The sequence below is a fragment of the Euleptes europaea genome, chromosome 10, assembly GCF_029931775.1.
Source record: "Euleptes europaea isolate rEulEur1 chromosome 10, rEulEur1.hap1, whole genome shotgun sequence".
Taxonomy (NCBI): domain Eukaryota; kingdom Metazoa; phylum Chordata; class Lepidosauria; order Squamata; family Sphaerodactylidae; genus Euleptes; species Euleptes europaea.
Genome location: NC_079321.1, coordinates 49572599 through 49592200, shown reverse-complemented (window position 1 = coordinate 49592200; position 19602 = coordinate 49572599). Strand labels below are relative to the sequence as shown.

Below are 19602 nucleotides of genomic sequence, written 5' to 3'. Positions count from 1 at the left end.
CTTCCTGTGTTACTTGCAGCATCAGCACCATCTGCTAAATATTTGTAATTTGATAATTTTTGGAGAAAGGTATTTATTAAAACATTTATATGCCTGCCTTTCATCTAATGTAGTCAGGTCTCAAGGTGGGTAATAACAGCAGTACAAATCAACAATAAATAATGATCTTTACAACTCTATAAAAATACATCTTAATACGCAACAGCTGACCAGAACTCAACTCACAAAAAACCTTTAGGCTTCTCCAAAGATCCTTTAAATAATTCTGTTTATAACCATGCCGGAAGGACAAAAGTATAGGTTCCTGCCTTTCCTCTTCTGGGAGGTTGTTCCACAGCTGTAAGCAGCAACCGAAAGAATCTGACCCAGCCAATAACAGATTGATCCTTAGCCCGGCAAAGAGCAGCCAAAAGATCTTGTTGTGAGAAGCAAAAGATCTTGTGAGAAGCCAAAAGATCTTGTTGTGAGAAGCAAAACATACAGGGAGATATGGTCCTTCATGCATGTGCATCCTAGGTAGTTACCTTGAATTGGACCTGGAAATGAAGAAGAAGAGTTGGTTTTTATATGCCAACTTTCTCTACCTTTTAATGAGCATCAAACCGACTTACAGTCTCCTTCCCTTCCTCTCCCTTCCTTCCCCTCCCTTCCTCTTCCTCTCCTTCCCTTCCTCTCCTCACAACAGACACCTTGTGAGGTAGGTGGGGCTGAGAAAGTTCAGAGAACTGTGATTAGCCCAAGGTCACCCAGCTGGCTTCATGTGGAGGAGTGGGGAATCAAACCCAGTTCTCCAGATTAGAATCCACCGCTCTTAACCACTACACCATGCTGGCTCTTAAAGGTACTTGAGAACAGGTGTAATATGGTCCTACTGACTGACCTGTGTTAATAGGCCACTGTGTTTAGCATCAGGATCTAATAGCATTCCCCGACTTTTAATGCAGTCCTTCAATGAAAGCTGCACTCTGTCTGCATTCATTGCAGAAGTCTTTACCAGCCGGTATAATCTCCATAGTACCTGTGTTAAATTTCCATTTATTCTCCTTCAGCCACTTGTGTACTACATTCAGGAACTTGCCCATTTTAGAGAGGGCATCTACTGTGGACTTAAGGTGATTTATAGCTAGGTGTCATCAGCATATAGACACCCCATTCCAAAGCTATGGACAATCTCATTTAGGATTCGTAAACAGGAATTTAACAGTACTTTTGCAGATCCCACAGATCTGACTCTGCACCCCCTACTTCCACCCTCTGAGATCTAACAAATAAAGAGGACCTAAACCATTTCAGTGTCCCTGTCCTGGATGGCCCAGGCTAGCCTGATTTCAGAACCTAAGCAGGGTCAGCCCTGGTTAGTATTTGGATGGGAAGTTTAGGGTCGTGACACAGAGGCTGACAATGGTAAACCAACTCTGAATGTCTCTGGCCTTGAAAATCCTATCGGGTTGCCATAAGTCATCTGCAACTTGAAGGCACTTTACATCACCACCAGATCATTTCAATACTGTTCTGCTTAGACCTCTCTCTGCCAGGTGCCTCAGCAGTATGGTACAGTTACAGGCAGCTGAAAGTAATAATAATAATAGGGTTGCATTTCCCTTGTCCATCTATAGGGCATTGACCAATGTCGATAAAGCAATCCTTGTTTCAACTGGGCCTGAAGGTTCAAGGGCAGATAGGTATGTCCAATTAATCCTGGAGTTGCTCTGCCACTACCTATTTGATAATGATTCCCAAAAAGACAGATTGAAAACTGGCCTTCAGTTTGTCTGTAGTGTCTTCCTGATGGATGTGTTGTTGCTGTTTGGGTGCCTGTCTTAACCAGATCATTTTAGGGCTTCCTGCTCTGAGGAGAGGGCATCTTGAAAGCTTGGATGATTCTCACCCATCACTCGGGGAGGCAGGAACTAGATTATTAACTTCCTGTCTTCTGATGGGTATCTCCTGTAGTTTCCAGTTTTCTTCCTGCCTTGCCTGGGAGAGCATGTCTAAGCTTAGTCAGAAAAATTTTGAGTCAGAAAAATTCCAATCCTTCTCTTTTCAATCCTGCTCTGTTATTCCTACTCTAACAATCTAGCTTTCTGTTATTTACTCCTCCCAGTTTCAATCTACCTTCTTTCTCCTCCCCCCCCCTTCCATCCCTCTGCTGGAAGAGCCCCAGGGAAAATGGTCGCCTCAGCTACAACTGGGGGAGAAGATGCAGGATTCTTATCAGATGCTCACCATGATTCGTCCTTGCGCCCTCATGGCAGCCAGCCCCAGATAGATTCCTCTGCTAGCCGTCCCTGCAGTCTTCTAGTGCTGGAAGGGGCAGAGGATGCACCATAGAAGCTGTCGCTCAGCACGCCTGGCAAAAAAGGCGGGAAAAAGAAACGCCCTGCAAAAACTACGGCTGGTTCCTGCTCTGGTAAACATGCTTTGGGAAAGTGTCCCTCAACAAAACCAGACTCTGCAGAGAAAATATCGGAGGGTAATGTACATTCCCCACGAGCAGAGTCGTGAGCCCAAATCTGCTTACTCATGAGGAGGTAGCGGCAATAATCAACAGGGCAATGCAATAGCAATTGTAAGCCTTACAAGCCATGCAATTCCCTACTGCTCCTCTAGGGTTCCCCTATACAGGCAGTTCCCCAGCTCACTCACAGTTCTTTGTAGATCCCTGTGCAGAGGAGCCCTGCAGCAGCCATGCAGTGCAAGGGAGACCATGGCCCACCAAGGCAGCCATGAAGTCAAATTTCCCTGCTCCAACGAAAGCAGGGACGATTGTGTCTTCTTTGACCAGGGCTCTTGCAAAGAAGATAAGGAGGAAGGAGAATTTGATGAAAAGACTCCTCAAGTAGAGTAACAACAGCCCAGACTCTTCAGAGGATTTCCAACCCCTGCTAACTAAGGCACTGTTTGCTTTGGATCTGTCTGACGACTTTGAACATGCCATGGATATGCTAAAGTTACCCATTGTAGATGCTCCAAATGCAGCCCTACGGTCTTCAAACCTTGTGTCATTAAGGACCAACTAGATCACATAATGGAGTTTCAATCCCATAAAGTCCATGATGCCTCAGTCCTAGCTATCCAGGCAAATGCCACTGTAGCTATTATGGCTAGAGTTTCAGTTGTCTGGGTCTAATAACCTCTTGTCTTGGGGCAGTTCCTTGGCCACGTTTCACGCCAGACCGCTACAATGGCTTCTGCGTCCCTACCAGTTGCACATGACTCACAGGTTAGACGGGCACATCAAGCTGACGGAGAAGGTTAAAAAAAGCCTGGCATGGTGGTCCCCAAAAGAAAATCTCATCATGGGCCAACCCTACATTCACAAAAATCTGGTGCAGGTGTTCACAGATGCCTCCGTCACAGAATGGGGTGCCACTGACAACTGCCAGCTATCCTAATGCTCTTGGAACACCGAAGAGGAAATCCCTACATATCAACCTGCTGGCATTACAGGCAGTGAGACTTGCCCTTCTGCAATTCAGCCGTGCACTAAGAGGCAAACACGTCCTAATAAGGACACACAACGTCGCAACGAAAGCCCATCTGAACAGACAAGGGGGATCAAAATCCTCCTCTCTTCATCAAGAAATAGAGAAGATCTTCTTCTGGGTAGAGCAGCATCTTCAGTCCTTAAGGACAGAGCATATACAGGGCATTATGAACGTGCAAACAGATTGGCTGAACCGACACTCTATAGATGATGGGGAATGGGCCCTCAGCCAGTAGGCCTTCCAGACGCTAACAAATAAGTTCAGGACTCCCCAAGTCGACTTGTTCTCATCAAGGAAGAACCATCAGCTCCCAGATTCTTTTCTTGTTTTTATCATCCTCAGGCAGAAGGGACCAACGCCCTTCCCTCACCCTGGCCCCAGGGACTTCTGTACGCCTTCCCTCCTCTCCCAATTCTACCCAAAGTCATCAGAAAGATCCGGTTGGAGAAAGCCTCAGTGATCCTGATTGCCCTGGACTGCCCTCGTCTCCTGTGGTATCCAGCCCTGATGGAGTCGTCTCAGCAAACCCCTTGGGGTCTCCCCTTCCTTCTCGACTTGCTCCAACAAGGTCCTCTCACTCACCCAAATCTGGATTGGTTCAAACTGACCGCATGGCACTTGAGAGGAATAGGCTGTTAGCCCTGTGGCTCAGCCTTGAAGTGACCAGTACCATCTTGGAAGCCAGACGTCCTTCCACCAGACATATTTACAATTACACCTGGAAGACATTTGCCCTCTGGTGCAGGAGAAAGTCAGTAGACCCAATGTCTCCATCTCTCCCTCAGTTTCTAGCCTTTCTGCAACAAGGAGCCAAGCATCCACTCTACACAAACAAGTTTCTACCATCTCAACAGTCTTTTCAGTGCTAGATGGGATTCCACTGACAAACCACCCGCAGGTCTGGGCCTTCTTCAAAGGGGTGGCTCAATTGAATCCACTTCTGATTCACTGGTTCCCCACGAGGCGTCTTAATGTTGTACTCTTGGCTCTCACAAAACCTCCCTTCGAGCCGTTACGAGAAGTTCCAATACTCTTCCTGCGGATGAAAACTCTCTTCCTGACAGCAATCTCATCAGCCAGAAGAGTCTCAGAAGGGCTGTAAGCCACTGAGTTCAGCAGGACTTACTTCTGAGTAATACACAGCCCTGTGGCCTGAGGGAAAAATTCCAGAGAGGTCAAGCTACATGATGGCTACCTTGGCCAGGTCAGGTGTGGTCTAGGCGAGTCAAGTTGCCCAGTGGCTGCCACCAGGCCAAGTGACTCCTCCATCGTGGGGGTATGGTGAATGAGGGGGTGTGGTAGAGAAGGTGTGGTCCTCTTCAGGGCTGATCGCATGTATATATAAAACAAAAAAAACTAAGGAAAAACCAGTGTCGTTTTGGACCATGTGTAAGGGAAGAAGGAACAGAAATAGTGAAACAGCAGAGTACAACCCTCCATGTGGATCCTCCATTGCCACAGCGTTTTATCAGGAGTCACACTGGCAATGAGGAAACAATATTGATGCCATTGTGTGTAAAGCATCAATATCTGTTTATCTGTTGAAGATTTCTTTAAGAGTCGAAGTAACTGTCTTTTTCAGGCAGTTAGGAAAACCTCTTCTGACAGAAAGGCATTACCAGTTTCCCTTTATATTATTAAAGAAAGCTTGTAAGTAGAGATGTGGGAGGGGGGAGCAAGTTGAGTGGGAAAGCGTGTTTTAATTTTTTCCAAGGACTTTTCCCGGGTTTTTTTGTGGAGAAGTTTTGGGGAGCATTGGGGGAAAATGAGTGAAGTACTCCTTAGGAAAGTTTTACACAACATTTATAGCAAAGTCTAAGGAGGTTCCGTCTAAAATCTACACTGGGGATTTTTTTTTAAATGCTTTTCTTTTGAAATGCTTTTAAGAGAAGGTAACTCATTTAAATTATAAATGATAAAAAGTGAAGAAATGTTAGGGAGTGCTCGAAAAACTATGAATTTGGTTCTGTTTCTGGTAGAAAGTGAAAAGTGCTAAGATAGTATAGGGTCCAGCAGTTTACAACTTTCTCTTGCTTTTATCTTGAGGAATATTTGTAATTTTGCTTGTAGTAAACCAAGGCATTCATAATTTTTAATTCTATAAGTATGCCAGTTAATAGAATTTTATGTGCTCTCTATATTATAAATGCTGCATTTTATGTTGTTAGGTCAACAAAATCAGTTTAGATTTGAAAGGAAAGTATTGCGTATCTTTCAATTTCCTAGAAAATTTCTTATTCCCTACCCAAGTAAATCCTTGTTTTTTCCCATGGCTTCAAAATTTCTTGAAATTGTAGACCTCAACCTGTAACCTGACAACCAAAGGTTGAACAAGATGATGAGTAGGTGACAGGCAGTCAAATGGAACTACATGTCCTTTTAATCTAGTCAATGGGTAACAAAGGGCAGGGAGGAGAGAAAGATGCTGAGGTGAGGTAATTTCCTCTTATTTGTATGTTGTTTTTTACAAAGTGGATTGGTGTAAAGGGGAGGCTATGTTTTATTGTGTGCGGAAGCAATGTTGTTCTTCTACCATAACCTATGACACTTGCAGTTTTGAGCACTGCCTAAATTCAGTCAGAAAGTTTCTGCTTCCATATCTGGTGATATGTTTTTTACAGTTCCTTTACTTTCCAGTTGTCATCCTGCAAGAACCCTGTCATTCCTCTTCAGCAACATAGAGAATTTTCTGTTCCCTATTGCTCCATTTTGAGGGTATTCCTATCTCAACTGAACAGGGGTAAAAATCTGTTTATAAGTGCCAAATTGTATTATTAGCAACAGTTAAAACTTGTTTCAACTATTTCTGTCACTATTTGATGGTTCAGTGATTTCACATATTGCGGTGATGTGAGGAAATTGACAGGTTCTAAAATATTCATAACAGAAGGCTAAAAATCTCTTGTTTGGTCATTGTTGCCATGTGTGCTAATAATGAGGTACAAGTTGGAACCTAACACCCATAAGATGTCTGTTGTGTGAATTGTGTTTCTTCATTATTGTGTAAATGTTCTCCAATGCTTTGTTGGAGACTGAAAACAGTTAAAATCTTACTCATCGTCTGGAAATGCAAAGATGTTTCTTTGGTGTTATAGGTAGAGATATTGGCACAAATATTCAGTTCAATTCAATAATTTATTTGCAGTCATAGACCATCAAATAAGACAAAATTGCATAGTTAAATAAGGTAAAGGTCCCCTGTGCAAGCACCGGGTCATTCCTGACCCATGGGGTGATGTCACATCCCGACGTTTACTAGGCAGACTCTGTTTACCGGGTGGTTTGCCAGTGCCTTCCCCAGTCGTCTTCCCTTTACCCCCAGCAAGCTGGGTACTCATTTTAAGGACCTCGGAAGGATGGAAGGCTGAGTCAACCTTGAACTGCTACCTGAAACCGACTGCTGTTTAAATAGTTAAATAGCATAGGATAAAAACAAATACAAAATAGATTTGCTATTAAAATAGTTAAATGATTAAAATGGTTAAAAATGACAAGATTATCAAGGTGCATAACCAATTAATATCTGAGAAAATGCTAAATGTGGGTAAAATTAGAATGCTTGATAATATCCTAAAATTACAGAGATTAAAACGAGAAGGAAAAATTAACATGTATTCAAACTGCAGGATCAAACAGTATTTGCTATTTCCTTAGCTATTTTAGGTTCTTCAGCAAACTCTGCCTGATTTTAATTGCTAGCCCAGCAAACCTGGCCACGCTTGCTGATAGGTTAGCCATTGTATCCGATAGGAGGAGCTCTAAACGGCACAAATATTTAATGTCAATGTGACAAGAGACTGAGTTGACTCTTTAGCAAAATTTATAACTAAATATATTAATAAATTCACATGGCTATAGATTGTTCTATGGAGAAAGTGACTTACGTTTATTTATTTTATTCATTGAGACTCAAGGCAGATTACACAATTAAAAACCATGCAGAAAATAGTGTAAAACAATGCATTAAAACTGGATTACAAAATTAAGAGAATAACTTTATAAAGTGACAGTGTGATACATACAACAAGCAAAGCAATAAAACTGGGTTACGTTTTTTAAAAATGCACTAAAATATTGTAATAAACAGTTTAATGAAGTTTGTCTAAATTTTCATACATTGAAACTACAGAACTATTCCCTTCATAAGAATGATCTCCTTAACAATTCTGTTTTTCTCATTCTGGGGAATGATAAATATGTGGGAGCTTTCCTGATCTTGTCAGGCATGCCATTCCACTGGAGCCCATAATTGAGAATACTTGGGAATGGGTAGTTAGTTGTCTGTCTTATTCCTTTTGCAGAGTGACACCTTCAGAAGGATGTGCTTAGATGAGTGAAGTGGCTGTAGTGGAGTGTATCTGGAACACATGAGGCAGTATTTCCCCCCCTAGTCTGGTCACTGTGCATTTGTATTTTGAGCATCTGCTTATCATAGCTTGTTGCCACAACAGGAAAGAATGCTGTAGGGTTAAACATTATGAGGAATTGAAGCTGCCAGTCTCTTATTACTTTGTTTGAAATGGACTTGATCCATTAAACTTTTTAGAAAGCCTGAGGTTAAAAACTAGGTCCAAATGTATGTTCAGTTTTCAGAAAACTAGGGTACAAGTGTCGGTATCTGTTCCTTTTTTCAGTTTCTACAAACACTGTTCTAATGTAGACCTAAGTATGAACCATAGTTTGTGTTGTGAAAGTATGGAATAGTCATGAACTGACCGTATGTATCAGAGAGTTAATCTGTTTTTATATACCCAACGTATTGGTAAAGGCTAGCATCTTGGTGATAGCTGGTTAGCAGGGTGGATATTAGTGTGACTAATAAGTGCTACCTGGAAGAACAAGGCAGATAGTCATACACATTAGAAATTGTTTTGATGCTTAACTAACTAATTACTTTGGAATTACTCAAAAAATTATAATCGCAAATGATGCTTCATGAATTTTAACAATAATGCATTAATAGAATTGATGGAGTTATGTTGTTAAAATCCCCAATTTTCCGATACAGTATGCTCCTGGTGGATAGGATAAGATGTAATAATACTGTGTCTGAAAACACGGTTTCACATGAGGTAAAAATTTCCCTTTGAGTTATAGGCCTCTCCCCTTTTGTTTGTTAAATATTTCACTAGTTCTGCTCCTTTATAAAGCTATGTATTTTATTTTGATTTTGAAGAAACAAAGCATGTGTTTTGAACCTTGGATATTAGAGAACTAACAAACTGTCCTAAATTTTAAACAAAACCATGTTAATATTAATGATTCCTGATGTTTGCATATGGAGTTACTTTTCTACCCCAGGAACTTATTCCTAGCCTTCTGTGGTAAGAGGTATACAAGCTCTTTTATTCTGCCAGCCTACTGAGGATCATGACACCACTTCACTGCAAACATATTATGGTGTTTCTCTTTTTTAGCTCAATAAGTTACATGGCTGGATTTAAAAAAAATACTCCAGTGCCAATTTTTAGATTTCTAGCTTTGTTTTTCTACCAGAGGTGTGGTTTCATTTATAGAAATAAAGCTACATGTTAAATGATAAGAGGACACTTTGTGCTACTCTGCAAAACACAATTCTCTAAGATAAAAAGGTTTTAGAGCCACTTTTGTCCACAGTCTGCTCCCCCCCCAAAAAAAAAATGGAGTGCAATATCTACCTCTTAAGTTGTTAGATTTTGGAAACTGGACTAGAGATTCTAATTAACCATCTATGTTAGTGCATCAAGCATACAAATACAAAACCAACTAAAGTACAAAACCAGATTCTTCTGGGAACAGAGAATATAACAGTCAGTTTTTTTAAAAAAGGTTCCACATTATTATATTTGTCATTCAAGTAAAAAACAGAATAGACCAATCATCAATTTACTTAGCTTTTTGAAGTCTGTCAATGTAAAGATATAAATGTCAAACAATAGTTTTAATCATAGGTTTATCTTACGGTTTTAGTAAAATTAAACAGTTTTCATATGTAATTAAACAGCCTGCACATTCTTTGTATATACTGCTCAAGGAATTAAGTTGTTTGCTTAATTTCAGGGAATTCTTAGCTGTTACACATGGTGGCAAGCTGCCTCTGATGAAACAGAAAGCTCTTGTACTTTGTAAGAGCATGAACTTTAGATTAGGAAGTTTCTGGTTCAGATCTTGCCTCTGTCATAAACTCATCAGATGGCCTTAGGGGGTAGTTATCTCTCAACTCAGCCTCTTATTTGCAATACTGACCTACCTTGCAAGTTTGTTGCAAGGATTAATGTAGTAATGTACATGAAATTGTAACTTTAAATTTATTAGTGGCATTAAAATGAAGTTTGAATGCATTTGTTACCATATATAAAATATAACTATAACCCCACAATATATCTGTTCCCCTCCACAGCTGCATGTACAAGAAACCATAGAAAAGACATTTTATGGGTCACCTTTGGGTCCACTGTTTTAAAAATGCAGGGTTGGATTGAAGTCTTCCACAAATGGAGTTCTGCACCAGGAGGAACTGGCTGAATGTTCCTTCCCTTCAGTTTGACACAAGCCCTTTCTCTGTTCCTTGAGCCTGCTGTAGCTGTGCAGGAGTGAAGGATGTGATTCCATCCATTTCACCATTGCTGTAGCCCATGTAGAGCACTGCATATTGTTCTAGAGGTAACTTCACAGCAGCTGTTGTGATGTTCATGCTTCCTGGGGAAAGCACTAAATATCACTTCTGCAAATACACACTATTTGTGGAAGCCTTGGAGCCAACCCATAGTTTTTACTCCAGTTATCAACAAATTAGAAGGAAGATGTTGAAGATTAACTTTTGGTTTCTTTATAATAGGTAAAATACTATAGACATTTGGCACCTGATCATTTACTCCAAATATGCCATCGACTAGGACCGCTTCTAGAGCAAGAAATTCCGCAGAGTGTTCCAGGAGTACAAACATTATTAGGAGCTGGAAGACAGTCTTTACTTCGCACAAATAAAAGTATGAATCATTTTCAAAATAACCTATGCACTTATTGTGTCCTGTGATGTTTTTATACTTATGCTTATTTTATAATCAAACAGGCTGCAAGCATGTTGTCTGGAAGGGTTCTGCTCTTGCGGCACTGCACTGTGGAAGACCTCCAGAGTCACCAGTAAACTATGGCAGCCCACCTAGTATAGGTAAGAGTGTTATCTACAAGTGTATTGGAACATGCCCAACATAGTTTTTGTAAAGACTGACCTAATTCTTGTGTGGTCTGTTATTCTCACCACTGTTATGTATGTGCTCTAAAATTCAAATTTCAAGTTCATGCTGTTTGAATTGGGGCTTTAGAAAGGAAGCTAAATGTACAAAAACTATTTCTGATGGATAGATCTCTCTATGTATTTGCAAGCTTCTCTCCCTGCCCACCCACCCCCTGCCCCCGGTCTGTAAAACTTTGGTAATACTTAAAATTTTGCTTTGGTTGTGAGATTTGTACTACTCATAGGCACATTTCTTAGGAATAATGCATTCCATACTGGGGAAGTTAAGAATGTAGGGTGTTATTTAATATCCCATGGCTAAAGAGTAGTTAAAAGCCCAGATGATTTATCAAGCTAGGTCTTGGTAATTCATGCAAATATGACTTGGTGTTGAGCAATAGTGAAAGATGGTTTGTGCATATTTTATGGAAAATGAGGCTAATAAATATTGTAAAATTGAGACATTATTTTCCGGCCCTAAGCAGTTGCCAGTGGTGAGAATGCTTTTCATCTTGGCAAGTGCTTTTTAAGGCAAAGGAATTATTTGCATGTGCCTAGGGTTTGCTGCCAACTTTTACTTTCATTTTCAGTGCAAGTTTTTCTGCATTTCAAAAGGACAGTGGTCTTTGGCTGCTGCTTCTGCTTCCTTTACCCTGCTGATAGCTCCTTGGCCAAAAAGAAAGAGAAAAAAACAGACAGAACCCCATTTTGGCTCTGTATTTTGTTAATTAGCAGGTAGTAATAGTTCTTTTTTAAAAATTAAATTTGCTACCAACGTCTGCTGAAAACCTTTTCCAAACCCAGTCAGGAAGTTTTCCTAATGTTCGCTTTGATCATATGCTAATCTACTTAGAAAATTTCCGCAGGGTTTAATGGGGCTTGCTCCTAGGCAAGTGTGCATAGGTTTGCAGCCATAAACATGTGAAACTGCCTTATACTGAGCCAGACCATTGGTCCATGCAGCTCAGCATTGTCCATTCTGGTTGTCAGAAAGTTTCTGGATTTCAGATACATATTATTTCAGCATCTGTATGCCAAGCATGTACTCTGTGCTGAGCTATGTTCTCTCTTTAGTTGGAGGAATTGTACCTACAAAAACAGAAGCTACCACATATAAGTTGATACTATATATATGACAAAAGCAAACTCTTGCTACCAGAAGGTTTTTTTATTTAAGCTCAGTACTTTTGGAAAACTTTCTCCCTTTTTAGTAAGTTCTTTTTACAGAGATTTAAACAAAATGTTGTGTTGTATTGTATTGACTATTTTAACAGCAAAACTGATGTTTGTAACGATCTCAAAAACAATACAGTGTATATCTTTGTGGTACAAACAAAAGCCTTAAATAAAGAAGTTGAGGAATAGCTCAAATCTCTTTGTTTTGTGAAAATTTCCTTCACATGTTGTACAGTATTTATGGTTGTTGTAAAATATGTATTTTCTGACAAAAAAACTTGAAAGGGGAAGTAGGCCAAAATTATTATTATTATTTTTAAAGCATATTTTTTAATTTAGATAAGATTGGAGTTAGTGAGCACTGAGGGTGGTGTGGTTCATTCTTTAAGCTTAAAGAATTGTTTCTCTTATTAATGCAGTCACATAAGGTCTGATCAGTCTAGGAATTATTATTATAGGTAGTCTTGTGGTGGGATTGGATTTTACAGCTGGCTAATAGAAACTAGAGAGCCAGTGTAGTGTAGTTGTTAAGGTGTTGAACTAGGACCAGGGAAACCCAGGTTTAAATCCCCACTTGTACCATGGATGCTTGCTGGGCCAGTCACACACTCTCAGCCTTGACCCTGACTAGTATTTGGATGGGAGACCTCCAAGGAATACAAGAGTTGTGATGTGGAGGTAGACAATGACAAACTACCTCCAAATGTCTCTTTCCTTGAAAACCCAATGAGATTGCCATAAGTCAGCTATGACTTCATGGGGGTGGGTGGGAAAGAAGTAGTCAACTACTAAGCCCGACCACTATTTAATAATACAAGTGGGCTCAACCTGGCTTCTGATGGCCTAAGTGCAGAAGGAGAAAGTACACTTGATAATTAAAGCAGGTGGGTTCATACAGGACAGCCTGTTTTTTATACTATAGCTTCAAGCCAAACTATATAGGGCTCCTTAAAATGAATCTGGAAACTTTCCAGTAACCAGTGGTGATAGTTTAACATTGGAGCAATGTGTCCCCCTACTCCAGTGAATGACTGGGTTGTTGCTTTCCAGAGTACCTGCTGTTTCCAAACTGGGTTACAGTGTGGTCTATAAGGAACTACACTTTAATAATCTAATCAAGGCTTTTGGTACAATTGCTAACCTTCAACACATTGGGATTGCACCTGCGCACAGGCCTGCTGCTGGAGAAAAACTTCAAACTTAATATCTACAAAGGAGGCGCCCCTCCCCTCAAGAGTGAGTGGGAAGACTTCCTGCCAAAACGGTCATGTGTTCTGGAGGGGGGTGCCCCTTTCCTTCAGTTCTTTGCTGCTGCTGAGTGAACGCATTCTAGCAGTTGCATAGGAGTTTTCCTCGTTCTGCTTCGATCAGTCAATCTTCTTGAGTTTTCTGGATATTTCAAGCTTCAGATTGTCCATGAGTGGGCTGAACTCTTGCTGGTCTAGCCTCTGCGATCACCATTCCTTTGCCCACCCAGCTGTTTGTGGCCCTTGGGAGAAATACTGCCTTGTCTGGCTACATGGCTTCGAAGGCTCTTTTCAAGAAATGTATCCAATGCAATGCAAAGATGACCCATACAGATGAACATGACGCCTGTCTTGGAGAAGCACATAATATACAGGCTTGCAAGGTGTGCCAAAAATTTACACCTAAGGCCAGGTCCGATAGGGTGGCACTCTGGCATGGCACCTTTCTAGCACTGACTAATAAGGTCCGATCCGAAACCCATAGACCTTTTTCGGCCCAGTCAGTTCCGGTCAACCTGTCTGTCCAAACTCACCTTAATAACATGTTGGTTCCCCTGGCTCTGAGAATCTGTTTTGGAGTGCACTTCTGCCTAGTTTTTGAGGTCCCCGTCAGTTCCAGCTTCTAAGCGCTGTGACACGGATCCGCATAAACAATCCAGTTCTGAAACCCTGCAAAATAGCATAAGGAAAAATCAAATACAAGAAAGCATCTTCAAGTCAACAAAGGTTCGTGACCTACCAGTTCCGACTCCAGAAATTGATGTTGTCCTAATCCCTCCAAAAACACCTTCTGTGCAATCTAATTTGCGGGTTCGGTCCTTTCTAGACCTGGAGCTCAAATCTCAGCCCACTAAGGATTTTGACCCAGCCTCAGACATCGCAGATTCAGGCATTGCAATGTGGGCGCAGGCACCTTCTGCCCCTGCTCCGTTCTTGAGTCCTTACCAGATTCAGGGCTGGATCAAGTTTTGCTGTATGAAGCAGCTTGATGTCATGGGGAGAAGGCTGGGACCTGCTTCAGTTCCGAAATTCCCCACTTCTAAACCTCCCTTTACCCAGGTTCCTAGCTACCTTGACTCAGAACAAGGTTAGGAGGAATCTGAGGCCTCTACATATAGCTCTGAGGGCTGTTCCGAGACCTCCCCAAATGAGCACGTGGGTGACCCCAGTCCCGTCTCCCCTAGTGAAGACCTCTGTTTATATGGGGAGTAGATGCTGTAAATAGTCCAAGCTTTGGAGAGTGATGTCTCAACCTCAGACAACAAACTAAAAGATAAAATTCTCAGTAGACTTTATTCAGACTCTCCTGGCAATGTGGTCTTCCCCATTCTTCTTAGAGGGCCTCTCTGATCTGACCTTGCCAATTTGGAAAAAAACCCTGCCTGTACCCCTGCATCTACTTGCAAGTTAGAGAACTTGAACAGGGTGAAGCAAGATTCAGCAGAGTTTTTGTCAATACACCCCCACCTTCCTCCATTGTCACTGGAAAGATGCAAGTCAGGCAGTGTATGGGGCAACATTCTACCCCAGCAGATCGAGAAAGCAGGAGATTAGATTCTTTGGGAAGAAAAATATATACTTCTGCTGTTGATAATTATAGAATTGCAAACTACAAAACAATAATGGGAGGATACCAGCTCTTCCTTTGAGAGAAGCTGTCTCCTCACCTAGACTCCCTCCCAGAGGAGACTATGTCCCTAGTCCAACTTATTCAATCTGAAGCTGTTCAGCTATCAAAGCAGGAAATCAGCACAGGCAAACACGCTGCTGAGGTTTCAGCCAGGGCGTTGGCTTCTGTAGTCACTCCCTGCAGGCATTTGGGGCTTTGGAATACAGCCCAGGTCACACATGAACCCAGGTTGAGGATCTCCCCTTTGAAGGTTCCACCCTGTTTTTGTCAAATATGGAGTTCCTTACCAACATCAAAAAGGACAGGTAGACCACCAAGTCTTTGTGAGTGCTGCCCTATAATCCACCAACCAGGGAGAGATTACCCCATCGACAGCAGGCTTTTGCTACACCCTTTTACACCCACTTTCAAAGTAGCCAGCAGTCATATCCTCCTCCATACCAGTACCAGCAACACCAACCTGGCAAGCGTAAACCTGTGACAAGGCCTAGATCCACTCCTAGCCCACACCCCTCCAAGGATCACCACCAGCAGGCCCAGCGTTTCTGACTAGTTCCGGTGGCACCGCTGGGTGCAACCCCATTTTTAGATCGATTGGCCTGGTTTTATTCTGAATGGGCTTTTAATTTGCTCTGATTCTTGGGTGCTTAGCATTATACTTGAGGACTATTGCTTGGAGTTGATGAAGGCCCCTCCCTGTTCTTCCCCTGTTTTGGCCCAGGACAACCCATTTCCTGAGCTTTTCAGCTTCAGAATCTTTTCCATAAGGGAGATGTCCAAGAAGTTACCTCAGAGTTCCCCCATTGGGTTTTTTTACTTGTAGGTGTTTGGAGTTGACAAAAAGGATGGGAGTCGTAGACCAATACTTGACCTTATTTAAGCAAACTTCTATTCATTACCAAGTTCTGAATGGTTTCTCTCCCTGCTGTTATGGATTTGCTTCTTCCAGGTTTGCTGTTTTGGACCTGAAAGATATGTACTTTCACATCTCCATCCTGCCCATAGAAGGTTTCTTAGGTTCAAACAAAGCCAAAGATTTTTCCAATATACTGTGTTGCCCTTTCCAATATACTGTCTTGCCACAGTTGCTAGGGTTTTCACTCAGTGCATGGCAGTTGTGGTAGCTCATTTGAGAACGCAAGGTTGTTCTATGTTCCCTTGTTTGGACAACTGGCTGAATACTGCACAGTCTAAGGAGATTTTGGATTCCCAAGTCACCTTAGTGATAATCACCTGCTTAAAACTTAGCCTTACTGTCAGTTTGAAGAAGTCCAAGTTACAACCAGCTCAGATGGTTCAGTTCATAGGCTCAGTTTTGGATTCCTTAGCAGGAAGGGCTTTTCTCCCATGAGATAGGGCCATAGCTCACTGGCAATTGGTCAAGGCCATTCAACACCTACTGGGCCTCATGGCTTTTACTGCTGTGGTAGACCATGCTAAACTCCACATGCAGATATTAGAAACTTTGACCCCCGGGTTCATTCACAGCATTACCACTTCTCTATTCCCCTCTGCTTAGTTAGTTCCCTTTCATGGTGATTGTCAAATACCAACTTTCTCTCTGGCCTTCCTTTTGGACATTGGACCCCTCATCATAAGTCACTATAGATGCTTCTTTACAAGGTTGGGGAGCCCACTGTCAGGGTTTTTCTGTACAGGGCCTCTGGGACTCGGAACATTTGAGTTCACACATAAATGTTCTGGAATTGCGTGCTATCAGATTTTCCTAAGGGCCATCCATGTAGCTGACATACACAACACATTAGCAGACCAGCTGATCAGAACCAGTCAGATGCTCCACAAATAGTCCATTCAGGACAAGTACTTGTACCCTGTATTCAGGAGGTAGGGCTTCCCTCAGGTGGATCTGTTCACTACCAGAACCAACAGGAAGGCCCACTAGTTTTGCTCTCGAGTCGGAAGCAGCCCCTTGCCCATGGGGGATGCTTTCAGCTTCAGTGGACTTCCCTCCTGTTTCCCCTGTTGCCCAGGGTGGTGGGGAAGAGATTGGTGGATCAAACAGATTTTATCTTGATGGCTCCTTTCTGGCCTTGTCAGATCTGGGTCTTGGAGTTTCGAGCCTTAGCCAACCCAGAAATAATACATTTTCCACCGAAGCCAGACCTGTTGACCTGAGGTGACCTGTTACATCATGACATCAGCCAACTACATTTAACTGCCTGGTGCCTATGTCTGTGGCCTTAGGCGTATCCCACCAGGTACATGAGGCCCTCTTACAAATCAGAAAACCTGCGACTAGGTAATTCTACTGTAAAAAATGGTGTAGGTTCGAGCAGTGGGTGGCCTCTAAGGATGTTTCTCCTTTTACTTGCCCTCTCCCTCTAGTTTTAGATTATCTATTTACCCTTTCAGGAGGGCCTACAGTGAGGGGGGGAAAGTATTTGATCCCCTGCTGAATTTGCCTGTTTGCCCTCTGACGAAGAAATGACCAGTCCATAATTTTAATGGTAGGTCTGTTGTAGCTGTGAGACAGAATAACAACAGGAAAACCCCCAGAAACCCAGAAGACAAAAGTCAGAGATTGATGTGCATTATAATGAGTGAAATAAGTATTTGATCCCTTTGCAAAAGATGACTTAGTACTTGGTGGCAAAACCCTTGTTGGCAATTACAGAGGTCAGACGTTTCTTGTAGGTGGCCATCAGGTTTGCACACATCTCAGGAGGTATTTTGTCCCACTCCTCTTTGCAGATCCTCTCCAAGTCAGTAAATTTTGAGGCTGATGTGTAGCTACTCGAACCGTCAGCTCCCTCCACAGATTTTCGATGGGATTAAGGTCTGGAGACTGGCTAGGCCTCTCCAGGACCTTAATGTGCTTCTTCTTGAGCCACTCCTTTGTTGCCTTGGCCGTGTGTTTTGGGTCATTGTCATGCTGGAATACCCATCCTCGACCCATTTTCAATGCCCTGGCTGAGGGAAGGAGGTGCTCACCCAAGATTTGACGATACATGATCCCGTCCATCGTCCCTTCGATGCGGTGAAGGTGTCCTGTCCCCTTAGCAGAAAAACACCCCCAAAGCATAATATGTCCCCCTCCATGTTGGATGGTGGGGTGGTGTTCTTGGGGTCGTAGGTAGCATTCCTCCTCCAAACACGGCGAGTTGAGTTGATGCCAAAGAGCTCGATTTTGGTCTCCTCTAACCACAACACTTTCACCCAGTTCTCCTCTGGGTCATTCAGATGTGCATTGGCAAACTGCAGACGGGCCTGTACATGTGCTTTCTTGAGCAAGGGGACCTTGCGGGCTCTGCAAGATCTCAGTCCTTCATGGCGTAGTGTGTTACCAACTGTTTTCATGGTGACGATGGTCCCAGCTGCCCTGAGATCATTGACAAGTTCCCCCCGTGTAGTTCTGGGCTGCTTTATCACCGTTCTCATGATCATTGCAACTCCACGAGATGAGATCTTGCATGGAGCCCCAGACCGAGGGAGGTTGACAGGGTTAGGGTTAGGGTTGTCACCTTCTCACCAAGCTGCTTGGCAATAGTCTTGTAGCCCAGTCGAGCCTTGTGCAGGTCTACAATCTTGTCCCTGACATCCTTGGACAGCTCTTTGGTCTTGGTCATGGTGGCTAGTTTGGAATCTGATGGATTGATTGCTTCTGTCGACAGCAGAACCCTAACCCTAACCTGGCTGGTTGATAAAGGATCAAATACTTATTTCACTCATTATAATGCACATCAATCTCTGACTTTTGTCTTCTGGGTTTCTGGGGTTTTTCCTGTTGTTATTCTGTCTCTCACAGCTACAATAAACCTACCATTAAAATTATGGACTGGTCATTTCTTCATCAGAGGGCAAACGGGCAAATTCAGCAGGGGATCAAATACTTTTTCCCCTCACTGTAACTGTGTCTTTGGTTAAGGTCCATCCAACAGCTATTTCAGCTTACCATGACACTGAGTGGTTCTTCTCTTTTGCACATTCCCTCCAAACCTTTTTGAAGGGTTTACTTAATATGTTTCCCCCTGTGGCCAGGCTGATACCTCAGTGGTCCCTGTCGTTGGTTCTAACCCAGCTGTTGGGTTCCCCCTTTGAGCCTTTAGGTTCTTGCTCCATTGCTTGTCTATCTCAGAAGGTCACATTGGTGACCATTACCTATTAGAGTGGATCCCTTCTTCCTCAAGATATTTAATGAAAGGGTTGTTCTCCATCCAAGTTTATCTTTCCTCCCTAAGGTTGTTTTGTTGCTCCATTTGGCTCAGGAGGTTACTTTGCCAGTATTTTTTACCCAGCCTTCTTTGGATCCTGAGAGGATATTAGGAACTGTGTTCAGTTTTGGGCACCACAATTTTAAAAAGATGTAGACAAGCTGGAACGTGTCCAGAGGAGGGCAACAAAGATGGTGAGGGGTCTGGAGACCAAGTCCTATGAGGAAAGGTTGAAGGAGCTGGGTATGTTTAGCCTGAAGAGGAGAAGACTGAGAGGGGATATGATAACCATGTTCAAGCACTTGAGGGGCTGTCCTATTTAGGAGGGTGCCGAGTTGTTTTCTGTTGCCCAAGAAGGTCGGACCAGAACCAACGGGTTGAAATTAAATCAAAAGAGTTTCCGTCTAGACATTAGGAAGAATTTTCTAACAGAGCGGTTCCTCAGTGGAACAGGCTTCCTCGGGAGGTGGTAAGCGCTCCTTCCCTGGAGGTTTTTAAGAAGAGGTTAGATGGCCATCTGTCAGCAATGCTGATTCTGTGACCTTAGGCAGATGATGAGAGGGAGGGCATCTTGGCCATCTTTTGGTCACTAGGTGTGGGGGGGAGGAAGTTGTGAATTTCCTGTGTTGTGCAGGGGGTTGGACTTGATGATGCTGGTGGTCCCTTCCAACTC

The 19602-nt window shown here is 42.7% G+C and overlaps 2 protein-coding genes across 3 annotated transcripts in view; both read left to right on the top strand.

The window, feature by feature from the left end:
- Positions 1 to 19602, top strand: part of HMGN3 (high mobility group nucleosomal binding domain 3) — a 150594-nt gene that overhangs the window by 58958 nt on the left and 72034 nt on the right. The gene's annotated exons all lie outside the window — the stretch shown is intronic.
- Positions 1 to 19602, top strand: part of PHIP (pleckstrin homology domain interacting protein) — a 97404-nt gene that overhangs the window by 10830 nt on the left and 66972 nt on the right. For both annotated transcript variants that reach the window (XM_056856872.1, XM_056856871.1), the window contains exons 5-6: positions 10306 to 10456; positions 10540 to 10638. In XM_056856872.1, coding sequence (XP_056712850.1) covers positions 10306 to 10456; positions 10540 to 10638 — 250 coding nt within the window. The remainder of the gene's footprint in view (positions 1 to 10305; positions 10457 to 10539; positions 10639 to 19602) is intronic.